Source organism: Meleagris gallopavo, chromosome 16 (genome assembly GCF_905368555.1).
Source record: "Meleagris gallopavo chromosome 16, MGAL_WU_HG_1.1, whole genome shotgun sequence".
NCBI classification, from domain to species: Eukaryota; Metazoa; Chordata; class Aves; order Galliformes; family Phasianidae; genus Meleagris; species Meleagris gallopavo.
Genome location: NC_139419.1, coordinates 14,348,649 through 14,372,566, shown reverse-complemented (window position 1 = coordinate 14,372,566; position 23,918 = coordinate 14,348,649). Strand labels below are relative to the sequence as shown.

The 23,918-nt window shown below is 41.9% G+C and overlaps 1 protein-coding gene across 25 annotated transcripts in view; it reads right to left on the bottom strand.

Annotated features, from left to right (window-relative positions):
- MAPK8IP3 (mitogen-activated protein kinase 8 interacting protein 3) overlaps positions 1 to 23,918 on the bottom strand; it is a 73,430-nt gene that overhangs the window by 22,798 nt on the left and 26,714 nt on the right. For 6 of the 25 annotated variants that reach the window (XM_085237933.1, XM_019620877.3, XM_010719898.4 and 3 more), the window contains 8 exons: positions 22,497 to 22,641; positions 17,572 to 17,818; positions 15,017 to 15,119; positions 12,425 to 12,543; positions 6,319 to 6,330; positions 2,948 to 3,005; positions 1,888 to 2,040; positions 236 to 317 (listed from right to left, as the gene is read on the bottom strand). In XM_085237933.1, the coding sequence (XP_085094059.1) occupies positions 236 to 317; positions 1,888 to 2,040; positions 2,948 to 3,005; positions 6,319 to 6,330; positions 12,425 to 12,543; positions 15,017 to 15,119; positions 17,572 to 17,818; positions 22,497 to 22,641 (919 nt within the window). The other 19 variants (XM_019620882.3, XM_010719901.4, XM_010719902.4 and 16 more) reach the window with 9 other exon arrangements.

Below are 23,918 nucleotides of genomic sequence, written 5' to 3'. Positions count from 1 at the left end.
TCATTAACAAAGAAACGTTCAAGAAACGTTTAGATATTGCAGCAAGGGACATGGTTTAGTGGGGAAATATTGGTGATAGGTGGGCAGTTGGACTGGATGATCTTGGAGGTCTTTTCCAACCTTGGTGATTCTACGAAAGACAGATCAGTGTGCATCTCAAGAACCTTATATCAATTATTACAGTATAAGTATATAAACCCCCTTTCCCCGCAGGCATTTTAGTAATGTAATATACCAATTCTGTACAGAGATAGCTGCTTACATCCTCCACCTCTTCTTTGGGCTCTCGTCGGGCAACAATCGCTTCAGATTTCACTCTAGGAAACAGAAGAAATGCATCAAACCAGCAAGTGATGCTGTGACTGCAACGGGTGGGCTGAACGAGAGGGCTCTGGGGGAGATCTGATTGCATCAGAAAGAAACTGTTTTCCAACTGTGAGTAACACAAACAAATTACAAGGTGCTTCTGTGCCATTCTTCCTCACTCTTGCAGCATGTTTCTGAAAACAGCTTAACTGACATCATCCCCTCTCTTTGGAAAACGTGATTTAAGCACCGGGCTCCAAAATATGGACCACTGGGACAGACTTGTTTCAAAGCCAGAATTTATACTCAAATGTTTGTTGAGATCTTAACAATGTAAAAAAATGAGCCATTACCAGCAGTTAACGTTGGTTTAAGTTCTTCTGGGCTGCTTCTCTGTCCAATGTAGTAAAAAAACCTCTAATATGAAGGGCAGTTTACCATCACAGCAAAGAAATGAATCCCAAATATATGTAAATACAAATTTAAAGTATTTATCTGAATGGTTTAAATTTATTTAAGCCTCATGATGAGGGTCAGTCCCATTTGAATCAGATGCACTTCTATTAGCAAGGAAAAAAAAATGCCATCTTTATCTCCTAGTAAAGCACAGTGGACAGTTAGAAGTCCACATCCATGCTGCATAGCATATTTTATGTACTACATAACACATCAGGAGACTCAAAAAGGCATTTTCAAAAAATCAGATCTATTTCCACTGATGGTGAGATCACCTTCACTTCAGACATTCTGAACACTGAAGAAACCAGACTGTGCTGTTGTTAGAGACTCTGTGCTCAAGAATTTCAAAAGAACAGAGGCAACTTTCCAGATTCAAGATGCAAAATAAACACTGGCCTCTGAATCTGAGTGTCACAGTGCAGCTGGCACAGCTAGTTAAAATGCAGTTATGTAGCCAGGAGACCAATGGGGCATGCATAGCTTTATGGAAGTGAAAACTTCCCAGGCTTTGTAGGCATTCAGGTTTGGGTTTCTCTGATTTGAGTGGAAAATAAGAAATGGGATCTGTCCAAATGCCACCTGTGCAGAACTCTAGAATCTCCTCTCCCTCTTCTTATTCTTAATGTGAACAATGAGACAATTAACAATACTGACATTTAAACACTGTTTGTAAGAATCTGCACTCGTTCTTTCATTAAATGAATGAGCATTCATGCCTCTCTGCACAATCTTGGCCACCAACAGGATCAAGCTCCTGACAGTTTTCTTCAAAACTACTGGTTCAGAAATTCCTTTGCTGTTTGTTTTAAATTGCAAACTGAAATGCTGAAAGCTTCACTCTGGGAAGCCTAGATTTGCAACCACTGTGATGGAGCCCTAATATTGGAGGGGAAAATTCTGTAGATTTTCTAAGGTTCAATAACTCATTTCAAACTATCTCAGCCACGTACTATCAGCCTTGAAATGCTCTGTAAGCTACCTCTGAATTCTAACACTAATGCTCATGAATGAAATGCAGAAAAGCTGACTGGCACAAGTTTCTCTCTCAGGTCCTCTCACAGAGGCTGTGAGTTCATCACTCAGGTTCTCCCAGCTCCCCGACACAGCATGGGAATCACTCACCTTTTCAGCTCTTCCTCCAGCTCCTTCACTCTGGTTTCCATTTTGGCTTTGGCTTGCTTCGTTGCCTCAAGCTCTCCCTTCAGTACTTCTTGTTCTCCAGACAATTGGTCCACCTTGGCAATCAAATCATTCTTCACAACGTTCAAAGCATTTCTTAAAGGTGTGAAAGGGACAATAAGCAAAACTGCCCAAAACCGTAAGCCATCCATAAGAGAGACCTGAAACTAAACTCACAGCCACTACAAGGAAACCTGAAATGAGCACACTGAAATAAGTCAGACTATAAGTCATGAAAAAGCACAACTTGCAGAAGAACATAACTGGTCAGGATGAGGTCCATCCAGTTCTGCATTCTGACTGAGAGACCAACCTCAGATGCTTCATAGAAGATGCAGAAAGATATACGGGGCAACTTAACAGCTGCACGAAATTAAACTCCATTAAAATCCATTTAAAGAGAATTAAGTACTGAAACATACCTTTCAGAACCTACGTTATTTGTAGTTATTGATAGCTGGAGATGATGGTGACATACTTCATCATTTCCAATCAGTTCTGAAGTATCTTCAAATCTTTAAAATGAGCAGCTTCCCATCATAGCAAGTTCTACAGCTACCGCCCTTAGGATTACTTTTCCTTCCTCTTCATGGCCGTTTAGCCATTCTTTACTATCTAGCTTGCCAGCCTTTCCCAAAGGATAAGCAAATTACATTGCCTCACTTTTCTTTATCAACTATTAGATATTCTCAACAGTAATACAAGTTTATTTTCAAATAGTAAACCTTGCAAATAAAAACTTCAAAGAGACACAGACCCATCTAGACTGCTGCTGAAGTTAGTGAAAAGCCTGCCACTGACTTCAGGTAGGATCAGACCCCATTAGGAAAACCAGTCAGGAGAGGAGTTCCTCTTCTACATTTCAAAGCATAACAAGTATTCAAGAGAGACTGCCAGATACACCAGCCATAGTGAGGCTGGAGTTCTAGCCACAACCTTATTTGTGATGGTATCTCACTTATATAACCAGGCAGGCAGTTCAGAGCACACAACAGTTTCTTACTTGGTCTCCAGTAGCTGTGAGTTCTCCAACAGCAGATTGCCTACTTCTTTGCCCATTCCTGAAAAAACAAAAAAAAGGTCAAGCAGTTTTCATCTGTTCTCCTAAGGATATGGAGCTTGCGTGGCACTGACTGACTGATGCTTGAGGAAGAGAAATTGTTGTTAGGCTTCCCTACAGCCAGATTCATCCACTTGAAAGGCTTCCTACTACCAACCTTCCACCGTGGCAGCATTAAAAGGATTTCATATTGTCCAATACTCTACTATTTACCTTGAAAAGGGATTTACAGTTTGAAGTCTCAGGCCCATGACTTAAGGATCACTCCCAAAAAAGCACTTAGACCAGACATACTGCACTTTGGGTAAGAATGCATGAGGGCTGCAGCACACAGGTCAGGTAGCTCCAAATCTTTCAGAGTGCGTGCAAAGTGTAGAGATTGAATTTAGTAAAAATGAACTGAAAGGAATTTAGGGACCGAATGCACAGCAGAAGTGTTTCCTGCTGCCAGGGACTTGCTGGATCCCAGGATCTGCTTCTATTTTGCAAATGTATACAGAGGCTACCTGGTTTTTTAAGGGACAGTGCTGAGTGCTGCAGTTTGTTTCTCAACACAAGCCCCAGGGAACAAAAAGGCATCACAACCATCAGTGTTTGTGCTGAAGTGTTCCTTGTCCTGCCCTCTGGACTACCTATCCCTTTACAGCAAAGGCATCAATATTTCCCACAATTGTTATTTGCTGATTAATATTCACAATAAAATAAAAACAAAATAAACTTTAAGTTAATGGAAGTTAGAGAAACGTGATAGCATACAAGAAGTGAGAACACATCACAACACTCCAACAAAACAAATCCTCTTCCCACAGTTAGATGGCATGAAGTTATGATGGCAAAAGCAGATTCCCAGCAGGAAGGAATAAGAAGCAGCATTTTCAAGTTTTTTTGTTTTTTTGTGTTTTTTTTTTTAATCAGTAGAAAGATAATTAATCACTTTGATGTTTCAGGCAATGCATTCTTTGTGTGTCAAGGAATACTGCAAACAAAAATGTGACAACTGAAGTGTACTTTTGGATCGGTAAGGTGGATGAGCTAAAGCCCTTTTTTTCCATGGCATATATGTTGTTCCTAAATTCCAGAGGTCATACAATACAGACATCAGTTTATTAAATACTTCTCTTGTTCCTTTTGAATGATTCTACAAATGATCAAATAAGTATTTAACTAGTAAGACATTAAAATGGCACAAGGATACTGTGAGTGCTGAGGGGCATCGTCATCCTCACAGCTTGGTTTTTCTGTTGTTGGTGGGTTGGTCAGTAACAGTTTTCCTTCTCATCCACGAGTAAGATAACACTCATGAGTCTGCCTCTGGGAGAGAAAGGTACTCTGGTGCAGAGGGTCAGCTGTTACCCCAGAACCATCTAATTAGTGTGTGGCCCAGTCCCAGCCCAATGCTTTAACCTGTGGGAGGTCTGAAGGACTGGTCTTGCAATGAAGAGATGGATGAAACCATCCTACAGCCACAGAGTGAGACATTATGAGATAATCTCATGCAAACTGTAATGACAAAGCCCCACTCATGAGAAAGAAAAAAAGGCACTGTGGAGTGACTAAAAAGAGAATTCTTTACTCTTTGTGGTGTGGAACAAAGGAGGGAGCCATTCATCACTGTGCACCTCCTATAGCCAGGCAAATAGTGTGAAGCATCAAAGTGGATAATCAACTATATCAAGGGAAAGAAGAGAATCCCCAGATCACAACTCTGCACCAGCTGCATCCTGCTTCTTGGAGAGGTGACACCACCATCACACAAAAAAAAAAAGAAAAAAAGAAAAAAACAAACCCACAAACCAAGGTAATGCAAGACATATGGGGGGAATGTTGAGTGGATGAAAGAAATTTTCAAAGAAAAAACGCATGGTTAAAAGAGGAAAAAAAAGAAAAAAGAAAAAAAAGAAAAAAGGCCTTCGCCTTACCAAAGAAATCATCCCGTACTATGAGGACCATTCCATACGAGAAAGGGAACAGAAAGATAGGGGGGCAAAGGGGAAAAAAGGAAGAGAAAAAAGCAGCCATTAAGTAACAATCTGTAAATAGCAAACAGAGCAGCTCATCAGCATGTGCAAACGTATGTGGTGCCAGTATATGTGATGCTCAGCATAAACTAACATACATCCTGTTCAGCTGCAGCCTGGCCTGATGGAGATTTATGCCTGATTGTTCAGGACAAGCTCAAGATGAACTCATCTTTTTCTTCCATCTTCATCATTTACCCTGGACTAAATATCTTCGTGCTTTCCAACCCCACCACAACGGGGACTCAACAGACATAACGAATAGGGTGAAAAAAGGACAGGGGCAGGAGAAAAAACAAAAGAGGAGGGATATCAAAGCTGCTATCTGGCCTTTTTGCACAAACCCAAATCCACTTTACTGAGATGAATTCCAGTGCCACTTCAGTGGAAGAGTTTCTGAGAAAAAAACACAAAAAAGTGGCTTAGGGTAACAGTACAAACAATCTGAACTAAGAGAAAGGATGATGCCATTCCTTCCTTTTGTAACCTTACAGACCCAACATCAGGAGGTGCTGTGTAGAGGAATGTGACAGAGCTTATCACTGCACACTATTATGCTACAGATTTTGTACCATATCAGCCCAAGTCACCTACCCTTATTACAGTTTGCACTGACGAGAGATGGCCTTGATTTCATCTGATTTTTTTTTATCAGCACTCAACTGCATTTAATAGAAAGGTGAAAATCCTGCAATTTAGGGCCTGCTGACCTTTGTATGGCATGAAAGGCAACAGAGATAGCACTTCAAACTCCTATCAAAAAGACAAAACTTTAAAAAAGCCTGTGGCTCTGCCCCACAAGAAAGTCTTTATTTCCACTGCAGCTGTGCAGAAGAGGGTCTGTATGCAGTAAGAAACTCATAGTGGGCATCACAGGAGCAGAGGGACTCCTCTTAGCCTTGTTCACTTGAAGAAAAGTGGTAAACTAACTCTGATCAGAGCACAGCACTTGCCCTAAAAAAAGGCACTTTGCACCCTGAAGCAAAGGAAAGGTGCAGTGTGTTTTCCCAAGACCTTGAGAGACGGACCAGTGCAATATAAGGGAGCAAACCTGCAGAAAGCTACACAAAAAGTGGATCAAAACGCAGCAGACACGTGAACACAAAGCAGGGAAGCCCTACTGCCCAGGGGCCCGCCAGTGCAAGGAACCAAGCAAGACAAAGGTGGGAGAAAGTCAGCAAAGCCAACCGTGATTGGACAAGAGCAGGGGAGTATCACACGTGTATACCATGTCATTCAGTCTCAACCAGGTAAAAACAAACAAGAAAGGAAACTGAGCAGAGGAGAGATACACACCTGAGAACTCCCCTATGGGCCATGTCCAGCGAAGCACAGAGAGACAAGGGAAAAAAGGAAGTGAAAAAAGGATTGATCAGTGACTGAAACCAACAAAATTAAAATTTTGTTTAAAAAAAATAAATTAACAATGATTCAGCCATTTCAATGTCAAAAGGCATGAAATAGTAAGGACGGGAACTGCCATGACTGTAGGAGGCACGATTCCACACACAGGACAAAAAAAATCCAGGGGAGGTAACTCATGTTATAACTGCAACCACATGCTTCAGCTACCCCTAGTGTGCAAAGGACAGTTGCATTTTCCCTACAGCAGTGCCAGGACTCAGTTTGATAATTTCATTTCAACTTCTGTATAGAAAAACAGTATTTATATACATCAACTTACCACTAATGTAAAACCTGCTGTCTTCACCATAAAACACCCATTACATGAAGTGAGACTTTAATCTCCAAAGCAAACACAGGTAAGCATCCTAACTCTAAAAGAAAGGACTTCCTAGTGCCCATAACCCAACTGTTAGTCCTCCCCCATCTCCAGAGTATTGGGATAATGAATATTGGGAAAGGGGATATGAGAGAAAGTGGGAACTACCCACGAGCAGCTGATAAGAAATGCAATTAATAAACAGGCAGGAAAGCAGCCAACTAGATGGTGAGAATATTCCAAAGGCTGTAGTGAGAAAGAAGGTAATTATCAGCAGTTACACTAGAAAACGGTCACATTCTACATGTTTCTCCAGAATGCACCCTACACAAACTAATGTCATCTATCTGGACTTGTGTAAGGATTTTTACATGCCCCACACCAAATCCGTATCTCCAAGTTGGAGAGCTATGAATTTGAAGGCTGGACCATTCAGCGGATAAAGAATTGGTTGAATGGTTGCAGCCAGAGGGTTGCTGTCAACAGCTCTATGTCCAAGCGCAGGCTGATGACAAATGGTGTCCCCCAGAAGCCTATCTCGGGTACTCTTTCACAACGTTATCAATGACATAGATAATGGGATCAAGTGCACCCTCAGCAAGCAGAGCGGCACAGTTGACACAACTGTGAAGGGACGTCATCCAGAGGAATCTGGACAGGCTTGAAAAGTGGGGCCATGAGAATCTAGGAGTGTTGCACTTGGGTTGGGGCAATGCCAGATAAGAGCAGAGACTGGGAGAAGAGCTCACAGAGAGCAGCCCTGCGGAGAGGGACGGGGGGCTGTGGGGGACGAAGAGCTGGATGTGAGGCAGCAGTGTGCGCTCGCAGCCCCAAAGGCCAACTGCATCCTGGGCTGCATCAGCAGAGGGGGGCAGCGGGCAGGGAGGGGATTGTCCCCCTCTGTTCTGCCCTCGGAGCCCCCAGCTGCAGTGCTGCGTCCAGGCCTGGGGCCCGGCACGGGAAGGGTGGGAGCTGTTGGAGCGGGGCCGGGGGAGGCGACGAAGATGCCCGAGGTTGGAGCACCTCTGCTGTGAAAAAAGGCTGAGAGAGGTGGGCTTGTTTAGCTTGGAGAAGAGAAAGCTCTGAGGACACCTCATTGCAACCTTCCTGAATGTGAAGGGAGCTTGTAAACAGAAGGGGTATGACTTTTTACAAACTCTGATAGTGTCAAAATGGGGGGAGGAGGGGAGGGAATAACTTTGAACCACAAGAGGGGAGATTTTAGGTTAGATTTTAGGAAAAATTATTTATTTAGAGAGCGGTGAGGCACTGGCACAAGCTGCCCAGAGAGGCTGTGGATGCCCCATCCCTGAAGGTATTCAAGGCCAAGTTGGATGGGGCCCTCGGCAGCCTGATCTGATGGGTGGCAACCCTGCCCATGGCATGGGGTTGGAGCTTGATGATCTTTAAAGTCCCTTCTAACCCAAATCATTCCGTGATTCTATGATGATTTGTGTAGAGCAGTATTAGAACAAGGGGGAAAAGTAGATTTTATATTTCAAAATTGCAATGAAGAGTGCCAATTTTCTTGTGCCAACGTTGGTAGTACTGAGATCTACTCTCCGGACATTCTAAGTGCTTTTTATAGTTCAAAGCAAAAAAAAAAGAAGTTTGAATCTCATTTCTCGATCAGAGAAGCATGACCTCTCAGATCTCTCTTTGTCCTCCTTCCTTTAAACAATCCTGGCAACACGTGTTCATGTTAAAGAACACTTTCAAGAAGACAGAGGTGGTAGCCAGAACTCAACAAAATAATCAATTAGATTGACAATTCTGTCATGAAACTCACTCAGCTTACTGATTTAATCACACTCCAGATCTCAAAAGGAACTGGAAGAAGCCTTCCTGTTCTGCTAGCCCACCATGCCACCATCTGCAAGAGTTTTTCTGCTCTTCTCAAATCAGAAAATTATCCCAGAGAAGAGTACAGAAAAACTGCCAAATTACATGTCACAGCATCTCTGCTGAGAAGATGATAACCAAGGTTTAATGTAACTCTTCTGTAAGTGAGTTAGGAACACAAACTACAAAGAGAAATTCCTTCTGAGGAGTTTTAGAATTCTTCACCATTAGCAGTTTCATCCTTCTATTTCATTCCTAAAGAGCCAGTAAAAAGAGGAGCCATTCAGAACTAAAAACATAGAGTGACATCAACTTTAATACTACTCCCTCTGACACTGTATAGGGTATTGTATACACATAGCACATTGTATACACATCTCCAGGACAGAGGAAGAAAATGTGCACATCTTTTCCATTAAGCGTTTAATTCATGCACGTATAGTTAAGCTACTGCTCCTCAGACAAACCTCCCAAATGCTCTCATTAAAATATATTTTAGGTGTTTCAGACTTTCATATTTTGTCCAGAATACTTCAAAAATGAAGAACAGAAAAAAGAATGTCAACTTCAATAAGGCTTGAAATGTGTGTACTGTTCAAAGGAAAACTAACAGATACAAAATACCAGAAACCTAACAACAGCAGTGTAAGCTGGAAATGTTTTTGTGCTTAACAAAGAGGGGAGAAGAGATTTTTATTTCCTAAGCAAAAAGAAATCGAAGGATTAAACAATCTCCCTTTTTTCCCTGTGTATTTGGGCATCCCTGTGTATAAAGACAAGCTATGTCTATGTATCATACAATCATAGAATGGTTTGGGTTAGAAGGAATCTTGAAGACCATTTAGTTCCAACCTTCCTGCCACAGGCAGGGACACCTCCCACCAGACCAGGTTGCTCACAGCCCCATCCAGGGCCATGGGCAGTGCCAGACCCTTACCACCCTTTGAGTAAAGAACTTCCTCCCAAGGAAGAAACTCAATGCTTAAATTTAAAAACTCGATATATACATATTGATAGTTTAGGCTTTAGGTGGAAAGGAAATTGATCTTCACGAGCCATACTTACGTGGATATACTGTTCAAAGTCTCCTTATAATTTTCTTAGAAGAGTTAACTGCCAAATAACAGAAGACTCAAGACGTCTACAAATGTCTGGGCTGTCTTATTACTGGAAAAGGTGACTAATTGGAACTGGAAGTGGTGATGTAATTTGCAAGGTCCAAACTGGGCAACTAAACACTTGTATCCTTCAAAAAGAAGTCTATATTTCTCACTGATCACTGGGTCAGACTATTGGGTTCTGGGGAGTGGATTCAGAGAAGACAGGCTTCCAGAAGTGGGAAATGGGTCTTCCCAAGCAGTTCATACAGCAAGTCATTCATTTCCTGAATGACTCTTAGATGCTCATGCTTCCTGATGCCACAGCCATTTCAAGAGAGATAAAAAGCAACAAGTGGCACAGAAGATATATGTGATTTAGGGGAAGAAAGCCATGTATTACATCATATGCTCTTCTAGACAAGGAAGCACCTAAGGATCAAGATAAAACACATGCTAAATAGCAAGATTCTGATTGCTTTTAATTCGAGTCTGTCACAAAGAGAGCTCCCAATAATGCATGGGGGCTGACTAAACAAAATTCATCCCACATTAAAGCTTTAATTGCCGCTGCAATTTGTTGCTACTGCCACCTTCACTAGGAGCAGGAGATCAAACCCTTCTGCAATGACTGCTAACATACAGGTCACTCTCAAACCTAGAATTCTTGCTTTTTCTTTTTAATTCTGATATTTTCAATATCTGCACATATTGGCTCCAAAACTGCAAAAGTTTATCTCTACTCTTCTATAGACTTTTTCTTCCACCATGGTGAAAGAGGAGTCAAACAATAAATGTCTTAAGACTTCTGGCAATGGTCATCACTTCATGCCCAAGAGTTAGGCTGCATGCTGCAGAGCTAGCATCATGTTTCTAGAAAAAACAAATCTATATCAAACAGCTATTGCAAGAGTTCTGATCACAGTCTAGATCTCTTTTACATTCCAGTCACACACTTGCCCACAACAGTATCAATTTCAGAGATTGTCTTAGATAGAGCAAGAAATGATATACTAACCTACTCTACAGCCTTCAGTCCACTTCTTCATGGTTAAATCTTCAGTGAATAGGCTAAAATCTGTCCTCTCTGCAGAAACATCTCCTTCAGAGGTTCCTGATACCAGACTCATTCAAAGGTAATATAAGTATTCCCCTAATTTAATTCTTGTAAAGAGAAGCTGCTGCAATTCTGCGACATGATTCAGCTGATCATGTTCTAGATATATGAGGGCTGCTCCAAAAGTAATGTCTCCTATTTTATTATGTTGATCCATGATGTCAGAGGCGAATGTTGGTGGTAATCCATCAGAGGTTGAACCTTCCCACCTGCACTGCATTAAATTTTTTGCTATGTGACAGATGGCAGCAGAGAGGCAGTCTGACAGAATGGTAACTGACATGAAAGTGCAGATGAAGCAAAGGTGTCACTGAACTTCTCCATGCAAAAAAAAAAAAAAAAAGGACCATTAACATTCATCAACACTTGTGAACGTTGATGGAGACCAAACAGTGGGTGTTGGCACAGTGAGGAGTGGGTGGTGCATTTCAGCAATGTTGACAGCAGGTACTTCCACTGGTGCAGATTTGTACAAGCACATCATGTAGCTCTTGTTCATTGCTGGTGAAAATGAATAACTAATGGTAGTGACTGCATTGAAAAATAATGTTCTGAAGCTGAGAATTTGCTCTATCAAACAGTGCTGTTGTGTTCTTTGTATCTGTTGTGAAAATAAATAGGAGGCATTACTTCTGGAGCAACCCATGTATATCCAAAAGTTTTTCAGTAAAAATTTTGTTTCCAGAACCAAACTTGTAAGATTATCCAAATGCAGCTCTTATGTCAGTAACCACCAGAAATGTTCACTTTCACATCAGATCTCTTGCTGCTCAATGTCGTAACAGAAATATTGTAGGAGTCCTTGTATTTTCTACAGTTCTTTAAATCAAGCAGTAAAACTGACAGTGAGTTACACAGTTATAAACTTTGTCAGTAGCTTATGTTATCGGGATATTCAAATACCATAATATTTTCCTGAAAATATTCAGTAGGCCTTCAGAACAAGCTTAAATTCTGCTATGAATTAAGCTTTGCATACTCAGAGTTCAATATCAGAAAGCATGGTAAGGGCTCAGACTGCTACTGACACAAAGCCACTTCTCTGACTGCTTCAAAGTCCTCATCAGGAACACAGAATATAATCAGACTTCAGATACAAAAAGCTTCTTCAAAATCAGCCTAAAAGGAAAATGCAAATCTCTCTTGGATTGACTATAAAAAGGTAAAAACTGCAGTGAAGACTATGATGTTTCCATATGAGAACAAAGAAAAATTGTTCCTTTAAATTTAAAATACTTAACAAAAGGAGTTGTTTTCTTGCAAACTTCCAACAAAACCTTTATTTCAAGTGAAGCTGCTAGAGTGCAGAATTACTGGAGTGAAAATTTGTGGAAGGAGTGGAAGAAGCAATCTTCAAACTGCTCGTGTAGGAGAATTCTATAGGAAAATAACTTAAAGACACATAAAGACAGCCCAATACATACATTAACTTAAATTGTTGGGTAAGAATAACTGTGCTGTAGGTACATATTTCAGTCACAGTGTATCCCAAATTCCATGCCATTTTTTAAAGGCCAAATGACCAAATTCTGAAAAAAGAGTGAATTTAAATGCTTCTAGAAGCTTAACGGAGTTGTCACTGCATCAGAGAAAACAGAGAAAACAGTTCCAACAAGTTTTTACCTAGCAGATCTGCTCCTTCATCAACATCCCCGATCACCTCAGATCCTGCTGTGGAAAGTTCATGATAGAGAGAGTCTGTGTTGATGCCAAATGCTTTGTTCACAATCCCCTGGGTTGGGCTGTGGTTGGAAGAAGGAAAGGCAAGGATTCTTGTTACTTGGCAATGTTTAAGCTAGAACATAATTTCTCTGAAATACTGAGCATCACAGACCATTATAATCAAAACAGGTGGAGTGGATTCCACCTGCCTGCGATGGACTGACTGAGGGAATTTAGTAAGTAAAGGAAAAAGCATGTTTTAATCCCCATACCAAGTACCTACCATATATAACCTCAAAGCTCTCCTAGCTGACTCCTTTTCAAATAGCTGATGACTTCTCAGTATTTCATAGAAAACTTTCAACTCACAGTCCTAGACTTTGCAATGATGCCTACACTCCCACCAACTTAAACAGCAATCCTCATAGCAGTAAGATCAGATAAGGACTCAAATGCTGCAAACAACAGTGGTTTTCCTTTTTCTTTGCCAGCTAGTAAGTAAAATCAGCCTGAAGGATTAGTTTCTTCTTTGGGTGAATCTGTGGGCACAAATGCTTTTTTGTACGTCAGCAAAATGTACTTCATTAAAGGTAATCAAAGTTAATGATCTCCAATTACATCATGTGGAAGTACATTTCCACAACTTCTCTATGGAGGATCACCTTGCGTGCCTTGACAGACTCGTGGCTAAAAGAGAAGACAGTCATTGCAGGAAGGCACAGCATGAGTGAGGTGTCCTGTGGGATTGCCAGTGCCTACTCCAACAATCAGCACTGAAGCAGGTACAAAAACACTTCTGTGTGCCATGCCTTGTACAAGGGGAACCAGCTTGTGCAATCTTTCCAGCAGTCTAGCAGAAACGCCAGCACCACTGGATAACATCCCAAGTTCTGTGGCTTTGTTCTTAGGTAAATCAAGTCTCCGTGATCAAGCTTGGGGATTACAGATGTCACTGATACATCAGCAATGCAGCATATTGCAGAGAAAAGAAATAAACAGCTTTCTTAACTACAAAGCTATCCAGGTATCTAATCTAAGAACACTAAGGAATACAGATGGGTGCCACAACTGCATCAGAATTAATCAGCTGATGCAGTCTAACAGGCAGCACAACTGATGACAAGCAACCAGCATTCAAGGTCTGACCTGAAGGCATCATTCAGCTTTAGCACTCCACTTTCTGAAGCAATACATTTTCCCAAAAGCATTCTGCTATTAAAGGTGCAGCTCCAGAGTTATCTTGTGTCACCTGTAGCTTTCAGGATCAGAGATCACTGCCTGAAGAGCTCCCCATGCAGCAGTACTCTCCACTCCTATCTTCTTCAGATTGAAACCAATTATTGGTCCAACCACAGCAGTCACTTTTGCCTTCCTCACACAGCACTGTTCTGGCTGACTGGATTCGTCGCACTGCTAACAACTGCCCACGCATCCTACATATTCTGAAGGAAGTTTAACTGAGAAAGGCATCTGTCACTGCTGCTCACATATGCTCTTAGAGACTAGAGGAGAGTGCCCAACAAGTGCAATCCAGCTCACATTTGGTCTGTGAGGAAATCTTGCTTTGTCAGACTATTATTTTCTGCCTACCTTTTTGCTGACGTGTTGTCAAGTTACCCACTAGACAGTAAAAAAAGAGTAAAAAAAAACCTACAAAATTGCTAGACCTTGGTAAAAATGGATCAAGGAACCTAGACTAATAATTCTAGTCTGATACATGTTTCACAGATACACATGGAGCCAAAATTACTAGCCTTTAGGGAGTTGAGTGCCAGGTGCCAGGCAGGAACCACATCAGCGTATTGGTTCACTAACTCAGAGGACTCTATAGAGGTCTTGAGTGCTTTGATTGACCACTTCACACCTGAACACTCTCATCCTGCTGGTCCAAGGCATCCCTTAAACCTCAGGCCTGTGTTTTCAGTCCTTATCTGAGCTATGCTATAGGAGTACTTATCCTCAGCTCTGTCTGCAGCTTCTGGGTATCCTCTGCACCTAATGCATCCCCTCCTTGTCTGGCAGTGCTGATGGAGCCTCTTACCAGCACTCTACTACACCCCTGCACCCTGCTCATGATGAGCACTGCCCAGTGGGGTTGTTCCTGCTTGTCCTCCCATGCACAGCAGCTCTGCTTCTGCTCTTCCAACACTTAAAGAATACCACACAAAATTAAAAGTCCTGAAGCTTTAAACTGCATTCAGAACTGATCTCATTAGACAAACACATCTTTTTCCTCTCCCTGAAAACTTGAGCCCATATTACTTATGCTTAACTTTAACCTTTTGTTGCTACATTTCTTTGCACTCCCTGATCCAGCAAGGCAACCTAACCTGCCTAGATCAGGGATCAGTTGCACAGATCTTTCCAGACTACCAGCTGATATGTGCCTTCCCCAGAGAACTCAAAGAAGGCCAACACGCCCTCATTTCTGCATTAGGCAGGATACATGCATTTTTTGAAACAGCTGCATCTTGAACTCTGAACCACGGTATCCACTGTTCACTCCTCACAAAATCAAGACAGAGAGCCAAGAGCAGAAAGTCACAACAGTACCTGTTCCCAGGGCGTTCCAGGCGGGGATCTTGACACATATCCAGCTCAGGAGTGGAGTCTATGATGTCCTGAACATCGGACCACTCATCACTGCTTCCCATACCTAGGTGAGACAACACATAATCTATGTAACACTTCTCCTCAAAGGCACTTCTGCAGCTTCAAATCGAGAATGTCATGGTGCTGTGTACAGTTGTTAAAATAGGAACAGAAAGCAGCAGATCACCTGGAGTCACAAATGCACCTGTGCTGGAAAGATACCTTCATATCTTTAGGGCAGACAGACCATAAGCATGCTCCCTGCAATACCACAGTGCTACCAACACTGCTGGCCTAGATCTTCATTAGAACATAACAACCAGAAATACTTCATCCATTAGAATAACTTCCATATAATCTTTTAAATCAGTAAAAATTCTTCAGTCACTGTGCAGATTTAGCCAAAATTACATCACTTCACAGAGATTATTCTAGCTATGAACTGGCACTGGCTCATTTAAATACAAACAATTAGTCAACACAATTTCTCAAATCTACAAGTAGTCTAGATATCCACTGTAGTGAAATTTCACTTAGAAACTGCACTGTACAATGCATGAAATCCACTCTGGTTTCTGTATAATCTATAGCCTGAGGCCAATATCTGAGGAAGTAAATAAGGGACTTCCCCCTCTTGTCAATTTATGTGTATTAGAAACCAAAATGCTCAAAAGCTGAGGCAAGCAACATAAACACAATGTCTGTTCAGATACAAAATTCTTGAAGGATTAAGGACGTCATCTGTATACTATGTTAGTCTATTTAATGTGTTAGAGGTGACATTTTTGTCCTTTCCAAACTGCCTTGGAACCCAGATATACAAAGCTCACAACAACGAGAGCGTTCTTTCCTCCATTCAGGCAGGCACTGCAGGCTAGCTGGCAAGCAATGCCATGCTGAAGACAAAGCTTGATGTGTATCTGCTGCCAAAGCAGGCATCCATACACAGCAGTTCTCTAGCTCATACAAACAGACAGTTCCTTCTCTTTTCAACCTGGAAAACTTTGCAGCAAATACCTTGGAATATAATTTTTGTTGGTTCCTCTTTAAGACATTTGCATCAGTAACAGACATTTTAATAACAGATGCATAGAATATGTCATTACAATTCAAGTATCCGAGTTTCTCCACAGCAGAGATGTGTTCTGCATTACACATGAGAGAAAGATGAACAGCAGAGCACATAAAGACACAACTATCTGCCTGGAGCACACTGCACACTGTGATCATTTCACCAGGAAAACTTAAATTTTCACATGGGCATTTCCTTCAGAATTAAAGGAGAGCTACTGATGGTAAACAGTCTTCTCAGAAGCAAATGTAAAATGAGGATAATTATTTATAGTACATTTGAGCTACTGAACTCAGAAATACTAGGACTAGGACAAACTTATGACTGAAGCAAATACAGAATCATCACTGGACCTACTAAAGCAATCCCTCTTTTCTTGCACGCACAGTACAGCTTATTCTTGTCAGCTCTAACTTCTGGTCTCAGCCACCACAGACATCCACGTTCAATTTCTCTGTCACTAATGCCCATTGACTCGCCTTGGCCAGGATACACACAAAATAACAATTTCAGTTGTCTATGCAGAAGCCATATGTCCTAATAGAGAACTGTGCTGGTTTCTGGCAGACTGAAATCCATGAAGTTGGGAGCCCCTCAGCTGCTAATAAAAATACAGCATGGGACTCAGTTGTGACTCTTTTTATTCAAATGCTACAACAGAAGATGTTACATGTTGTTTTCTAGTCTTAATTTGTTAGGAACCAGCTGCTGAATGTTAGCACAGGCATTTTCTCTGTATTACACAGGAAAAGGTTCTGGTTCTGATGGTCCTGGGAAACCTGTGCTCATTCAGATGCTCCTACACTGACTTCTTCCTTATGGTCTTCGCTGAGTTTTACAGTCCTTTTGAATTTAAGTCAGTGACACGTAAGAAACACATCACTTCTCATTTCTGAAGGCTGCCACAAGTCTAAACACAATACAACCCGAGAGCTGATGACACACACTATGTTGGTACTGCCATATTAAACTGCACTGAAAGTGGCTTTTCTCGTGTTCTTTTAAAATATATCTGGGTGTAAACACACAGGAGGGAAAATAATTATTTAACCCGACTGACAATTTTGATATATGAATAGCTGGTATAAAATACTTGAGAATAAATCCAGAGAAAAAAAATTAACAAAATTTTTAACTAGCATATTAATGAGGCCCAGAAACAGCTTCCCAAAAGCCCTAAGATGGGACTTGCTTGTTCATGACAGGGGTTCTATGACATGGATGAACGCACCTGCAGGGAAATGGACTCAATATCTACTGTCATCCTGTATACCTGGAGTCACATTACTGACTTTTTCACAAAATTTGCTACTCAGAAAAAACCTCACGCTTAATTCTACTTGAAGCTGATTACCTATCAGTCTCCCAGCCCCTCCTGTTACAGAAGGACACAAGCACTGTGAAGTAAATTAATGATCAAGAACACATGCTCCAGCTTCCATACCTATGCTGACATTCCTCATCTCCTGCGTGACCTGGACTTCCATGTTCCGGCTGTTCCGCTTTTCTCGTGTCCTCTTGTTGCTCTTGGTTGTGCCATTGTATTCACTGATGGGTTGGATGCTCTCATTCAGGGGTGTGACAGCAGCAGAGGGCACAGATGATGTGGGAGTGTTGGACTTGGTTCCGGTGGTGCTCGGCGTGGCAGCTGCTGAGGACTGCCCAGATTCAGACATTTCATCTTGGGGACACTACGGCAATTCCAGGGTAGGGAAAGAATAAAAAGGGAAAAGCAGAGCTATATATTTCAGTTAATCTCCCATTTGTTGGTATATGGCTGCCTTATAGCATTAAGCAAAATGAGCCTTGCTCACAGTACCGACTAAATGCCCAGCGTTCACAGGTGACACATGGCACTGCAACCAGAACGTAGCAGTGAGTTCTCATGCTGAACTCAGCAAGCAAATCCTACCTGTGAAAGGATTGACATCCTTCTTCTTCTACTATGAAGACTTATCTTCACAAGTCACATCATTATGTGACCTCTTCATCATGCACCTCAAGGAAGAAGGCCTTTTCATAAGTGAAAAGCACCTCCAATTGCCACTGACTACAGCAGAAGCTGAAGGGCTTTGGCACTTGCAGTAAGCCAGGACAGCACTTCCCAAGACTGGAAGGTAACACGGACATTGCTTGGGAAAGACGTGAGCTCTTAGAGGATCCAGAAGCTGTCATTATAGTAAGCCACTGACATAACCAGGATGAGAATCCCTTGTGTTGAGAGAACAGCAGTGTATTTTTGACACCAAACTGTAGAAGCAAAGATAACAAACTGATGGTCTGATGTCACTAGAGGACCTGTGTCCCCACGTGATGTTATGCAGAAGCTAGCCAGGCATGGGTCCGGCTTGACAACACAGCAGAAAGAGGTGTGGTCTCCCCAAATTGATTAGGCAAGACCCAGAAACTCAACAATAAGAAGCTGACAAATTAACATAGGCGACAGACTTCCATTGTGAAATGTGCACAAATGAGTCTCAGCTTTACAGACATTACAGCCCCATTTCTTGTAATAACACCTCTTGAAAAACATGGGAAGCTTGTAAGGCTCTGTGAGGATTTTATACTACAGCCTTTCTTTGTCAATTAAAGTAGCACTGCTACAAAGTCAGCCAATTAACGTCTTGACCGATGCAGTGATCATTCCCAGAACCAAATGAGATCTCTCCTTTCTTCATGGCAGCCCACTCTAATTGCTGCCAACAGGGAGATGGCAAAATAAATTTGGAGAGTTATATGTGCTAACGAGTTGCAATTGGGTGCAGTGACATTCAGCAGCTGCACACCCAGACTCAGCTATAATTGTTATTGCTTGCCTCTCCCCTCCTGTGCAACTGCTGCAAAGACTCAGACTGCTCAGCAGCTGCTTCAGGGCCTCCCATCCTCGGAGCTGTGATGCTGGTTCACTTCACCGATTTCTAAGTCTTGCTCTACTGTTCTAATATTAACTGCACAACATAACAAAGCAATTCAAAATGAGATGAGAGAAAAGACTGAAATATATTAACCCTTTGCAGCCTTTTTGTTTTTTTAATCTGGTATCTTATTAACACCTTCCTTTAGTTAGACTGGCCTCTATGCTTATCTTAAAATACCCTGCAATACATTGTACTGCAGAAGTCAAAGGTTTTATATTGCATCTGTGTATTTACATAAAAAGTTAAGATTTTTAATATTTGACCATTCAATAAAATCAATGACTTGTTTGGTTTCTGCACTGCCAGTCCAAATAGTCCCCATATTCCCACTTGGAAGTTCCAGTTGCTTCCCTGCACGTTTGCTGATTTTACAAGTAAAAGTGAGATAGAAACACTTTATGTGGCTACATGTGGAAACCACACTTCTCATCTCTACTTCAGATTGTTTTGTGAGTTACTTTTCTAATAGTTTTGTTCAGTTTTTGGGAATGTGATCCAGTAAACCTTGTAACACTTCAGCTGCAATTTATCTGCTGTGCTTTCTGTCATATAAAGGGACAAAGAAAACCAAGTGTAAAGTGCAATCATAAAACCTCTTTCCCCACCCAAAAAGAACTTCTGTTGAATGAACAGATTCAGAGCTTCTTCTTGTACCCACAACATGTAAGCATAACTGAAGTCCATGAGGATTTTAGCACTGCAAAAGAGACATGCAGATGGGTACACGTGTAGTTTCTTGCACTTGAGATCTAGATGTCATTTAAAGTTCTACATCATCAGTGTATAGAGTGATACTTGTACTGAGAAAATATCCTATAGCTTCTTGTTAATTGACATTATCTTTCTTTCACCCAGAACACATCAGGGAGCAATTACACATGTAATTACACTTACTTTATATATCTGTAGTTTACAGTCACCTAAAAGCGTCCTTTATTAAGTCTACCTGCCTGCCCTGGAGAAATTCCTCTCAAATGTAAACACTACCAAGACACTCTTCTTCACAGTCCAGAATCTCTATTAAACTTCCTTCTACTGTCCTTCTGTACAGCTTTCCTCTGCAGTCTAGAAGGCACACCGCTTAGCCCATAGCTCACCCAAAGAATACTCTCCACAACCACCACTTACCTACAGCCATACCTGTCAACCTCCTAAACATCAAATGTGTAGTAGTGACCTCCAAAATGCATTGCAAAGGCTCAACATTCATAGCAGTCATATGTCACCATGAGTAGTCACAATTGTATGGTTATAACACTGAAAGCATAGTACATAAAAACAAAAATGTTAAGGACTTTCATCTCCAAACTATTATGGAAAATAAATGTGCAACTGAATGTAAAAATAAAATAACAAAGACAGCAACTTAAATAAAAAATAGTCATAATAAGTATACAAGGACAATTAAAACATAACTAACATATGGCCCCATGAAGGAGGAAAACTAGACAGAAAAATCAAGATAAAAATATTGGGAAAGTAAATTATGTGTTTGCAGTCATTGTCAATGAAACACCAGAGCAGATAAAGAAAAAGCAAGGAGTGCATGAGCACCACCAGTGCTGAGATTTCGGTCATGCAGAAGAGCTGAGAAATAGCATTTTAGTCAAAGAGTGCACAAGTAGCTTGCAAGAGGAAAATTTTCCATTCCAAATTGCAAATTTAGCAAGTCAGCTAATCAGTCCTTTTAATTATTCATAGGTCTGTTCCATACTCTTAGGAAATCCACCATAACACACTGGCTATCCAAATGTTCCATAGCCCAAGCTCTACCTGCACACTATCAGCTGACCTCCTCAAGTGTTTCCCAATTCTGAATTTTCCTAACAAGCATCAACACAAATCCCAGAACTACCCATCAAATACATGTAGAGTAGTACAGAACTACCTCTGCACAATGTTCTCTTTTTACCAGAAATGGACTTTTTGCCTGACACCACCAATAATAAATTACAAAGTTATCAAGTCAGTAACTCTCCATTATCCAAGCTTGGAAACCAAAGCTCAGAATTTATCTGGATTCCTGTTGTATTCTGTAATGCAGATCCTGAGTTACTGATGAGTTCCACTCAACTCTCACTGAAAACCTTTCAGAAGCTCTGCAATGATATATATCTGAAAGAATTATACCTCCAGAAGCCTGGAAGGTGGATTTGACCTCAACTTCCTTACAGCTCCCCTAGAGGCTTACACCTGCCCCATGTGCCTGACCAGTAGAGAGTTTGAGAGCACATTCATACAATAGTGTACAGCTCTGTTTGGAGATCCAGAGCAATAAGTCATTTGCAGAAGTATAGTCTCTGTACATTTTGGTTGCTGTGTGCATACCTCCAGCAACGTGCTGGCACATCCTAGTCTACCTGAAGCCACACCTTCACATCCTCATCCTACTGTACTGGCTTTGCTATTCCCTAATTGCAGCAAAACTTTCCAGGAAGTAGTGTAGGATCTGACTAGCACTTTATAAGACATTTTTAAAGCAGACCAGAAGCTTTGCAGGGAGGACATACTGCAAGCCATGCTGGGTGGATGCATTACTGGCTGTCAGGCCTGCCACCAGGCACCTGGGAAACACTGTTTGAAGAGGAATTCGGTAGGATTCTGAGCAAAGACTTTGAGAAGTCTACAGGTACAGCATGTGGGAAATACGGCTCATTGTGCATGGCATAAAATGTTGATAAATGCACAAATCTGTCAACTAAGAGCACAACCTCTGGGTCTTTGGGCTCAAACCAGTCTCCAAATAGCAGAGCAAGCACCTGAAGCAAGAGGCACAACTATCCAGCTGCTTTGGTGTGGCTGCCGTGGCCACACCAAATTCTGGCAAGACCCAGTGCAGAAGGCCGTGCACTGAATGTGACAAGTGTATTGGATGTAGACAAGGCAAGAACAGAGCCACAGACCAGACGTGTGAGGAAGTGAAGAGTTTTAAGCACAGTGCAGTCAGGAGGTTTAGTACCCCTTTTAACTGAAAATAGGAAGGCCAGAAGAGTGGTAAGACAAAAAGAACAATTGCTGAAGGGCAAGTATAACCCTATGCCTGGCCCCAGCTGAGGAGCAAAAGCCTTGTTCTTACTGAAGGAAGAGAGGAGGCAGATTCCATCATTTCCTCTCACAAATAAGCTAAAAAAGGTGAAGATTTTATCTTCCCTATATTTCTAGCTGCCTCCACACACACTCCTTTCAACTCGGGGCCAGCCAAGAAAAGGAGATTAACACTGAGACAAGGAGGTAACAAGCAAGAGGAGCTGCATAAATCCCTCCTGCACCGTACGCCAGATCTGTGATGGGACATCCTCCCACCTCAGCACAGCATCACAGGAGTAAACGCGCAGCAGGAAGAGGCTGCAAAGGGTTATGGACACAGGTTAATCTCCACCTTAATGATAACATGGGATGCTATTGACAGTTGCAGAATGGGAAACCCTTGCTCCGAGATGGTCTATAAAACCTTGTAGCTGGAGTTGGACTGCAGCTGGCCGAGGTCACTCAGGTGCCAGTGGTCCAGTGCTGGGACGATCTTGGCCCCTATCTGCCCACGTACCATGCCATCCGCGAGGGGGAAGACATTCAGAGAGTTAGGACGTTCCTTCCTGCTAAACAGAGAAACAGAGAGAGAGGGAAAGCCAATCTGTTAGCTGTTTACAAGGTTCATACACCAAAGAAACAGCACACTAGCTCATGCAAAATATTAGTTATTAGAAACTGAATTGCACTTATTCTCCCAACTTAGCAGCTGGGTGGACTCCCAAACCCACAGCTCCATGGTGCTGTTTGTTCAGATTCAGGGTGTCTACTGGTAGAGCCACGCATATTCCTGGAAAGTCAGAAGGGGTCAAGAGACCAAAACAGGCACAACTGACATCATCACCCCCATGCAATGTTTCAAGGAAATGCAGAAGTGCAAGGAACTGAGCCAATTTAAACCAATGTGGCCTTTGAGAAACGGATGTACTGTGGGAAAACAAGCCACAGCAGACAATCCCACAACCAAATGGTCATCATTGAATGAAGAAAGAGGCTGAAGTGAGTCACCTACATGCCACTTTTGTACATTCCACCCCAAACCTGGTTTGCACCAGCAGCAGAAATCAGTGGGTTTGGGATCATTTCCAATACTAAGCAAGAGAAGTAACACTTGCATTCTGTGACCCACTCTCCATATCTAACTACAGTCTACTCAAAATTCAGAATTTAAACAAACTTATAAATAAATGCATCACTCATAAAGCCAGATGTTTGAATTACGTTTTCTTCATCACTCTCTTTTCTGTCAAGTGCAGGTGACCAGCGAGCGGTGGATTTGATTCTGAATATGTAAGCTAACACAGATTTGGGGATTTTTCTCCAAAGTTCCAGTGGGAGAAAATATAGAGCAAGCAGTGGAGGTGGAAATTCAAAGAAAGAAAGTGGTTTGTCAGCATGAACACTCCAGAAGTAGGGCAGCAGTGGGCATCTCCTTGCAAAACACTGATCTGCGTCTCTCTCCACCAGGCTTCATGCCAGCCCAGATCAGTGCTGCTCCTGGACACAGCAATCTCTTTACTAAGATTCAGCTTAGCCACCACCATCACAGAGTGGGACCAGATGAACTCCAGAGGTCCCTTCAATCCAAACTGTTCTGTGATTCTGTGGTCTGTGACCATGGGTGAAAACAACTCCAGCTGCATTTAAGGCCACCCCAAGACCAACTCAAACACACTGACACAGGGGCAGAAAAGAGTTCATTTACAAAGCGAAAGCAAAATGTCTAACAGAATAGACAATGCTCAGCCTTTCTGTTCTGAGCACTGACCAGCTGACATGGCACGCTGCACTGCTGTGCCAGTGTGGCTCCTGCTTGGAGTGGCTGCTTGTTGTGGCCCATCTGGGA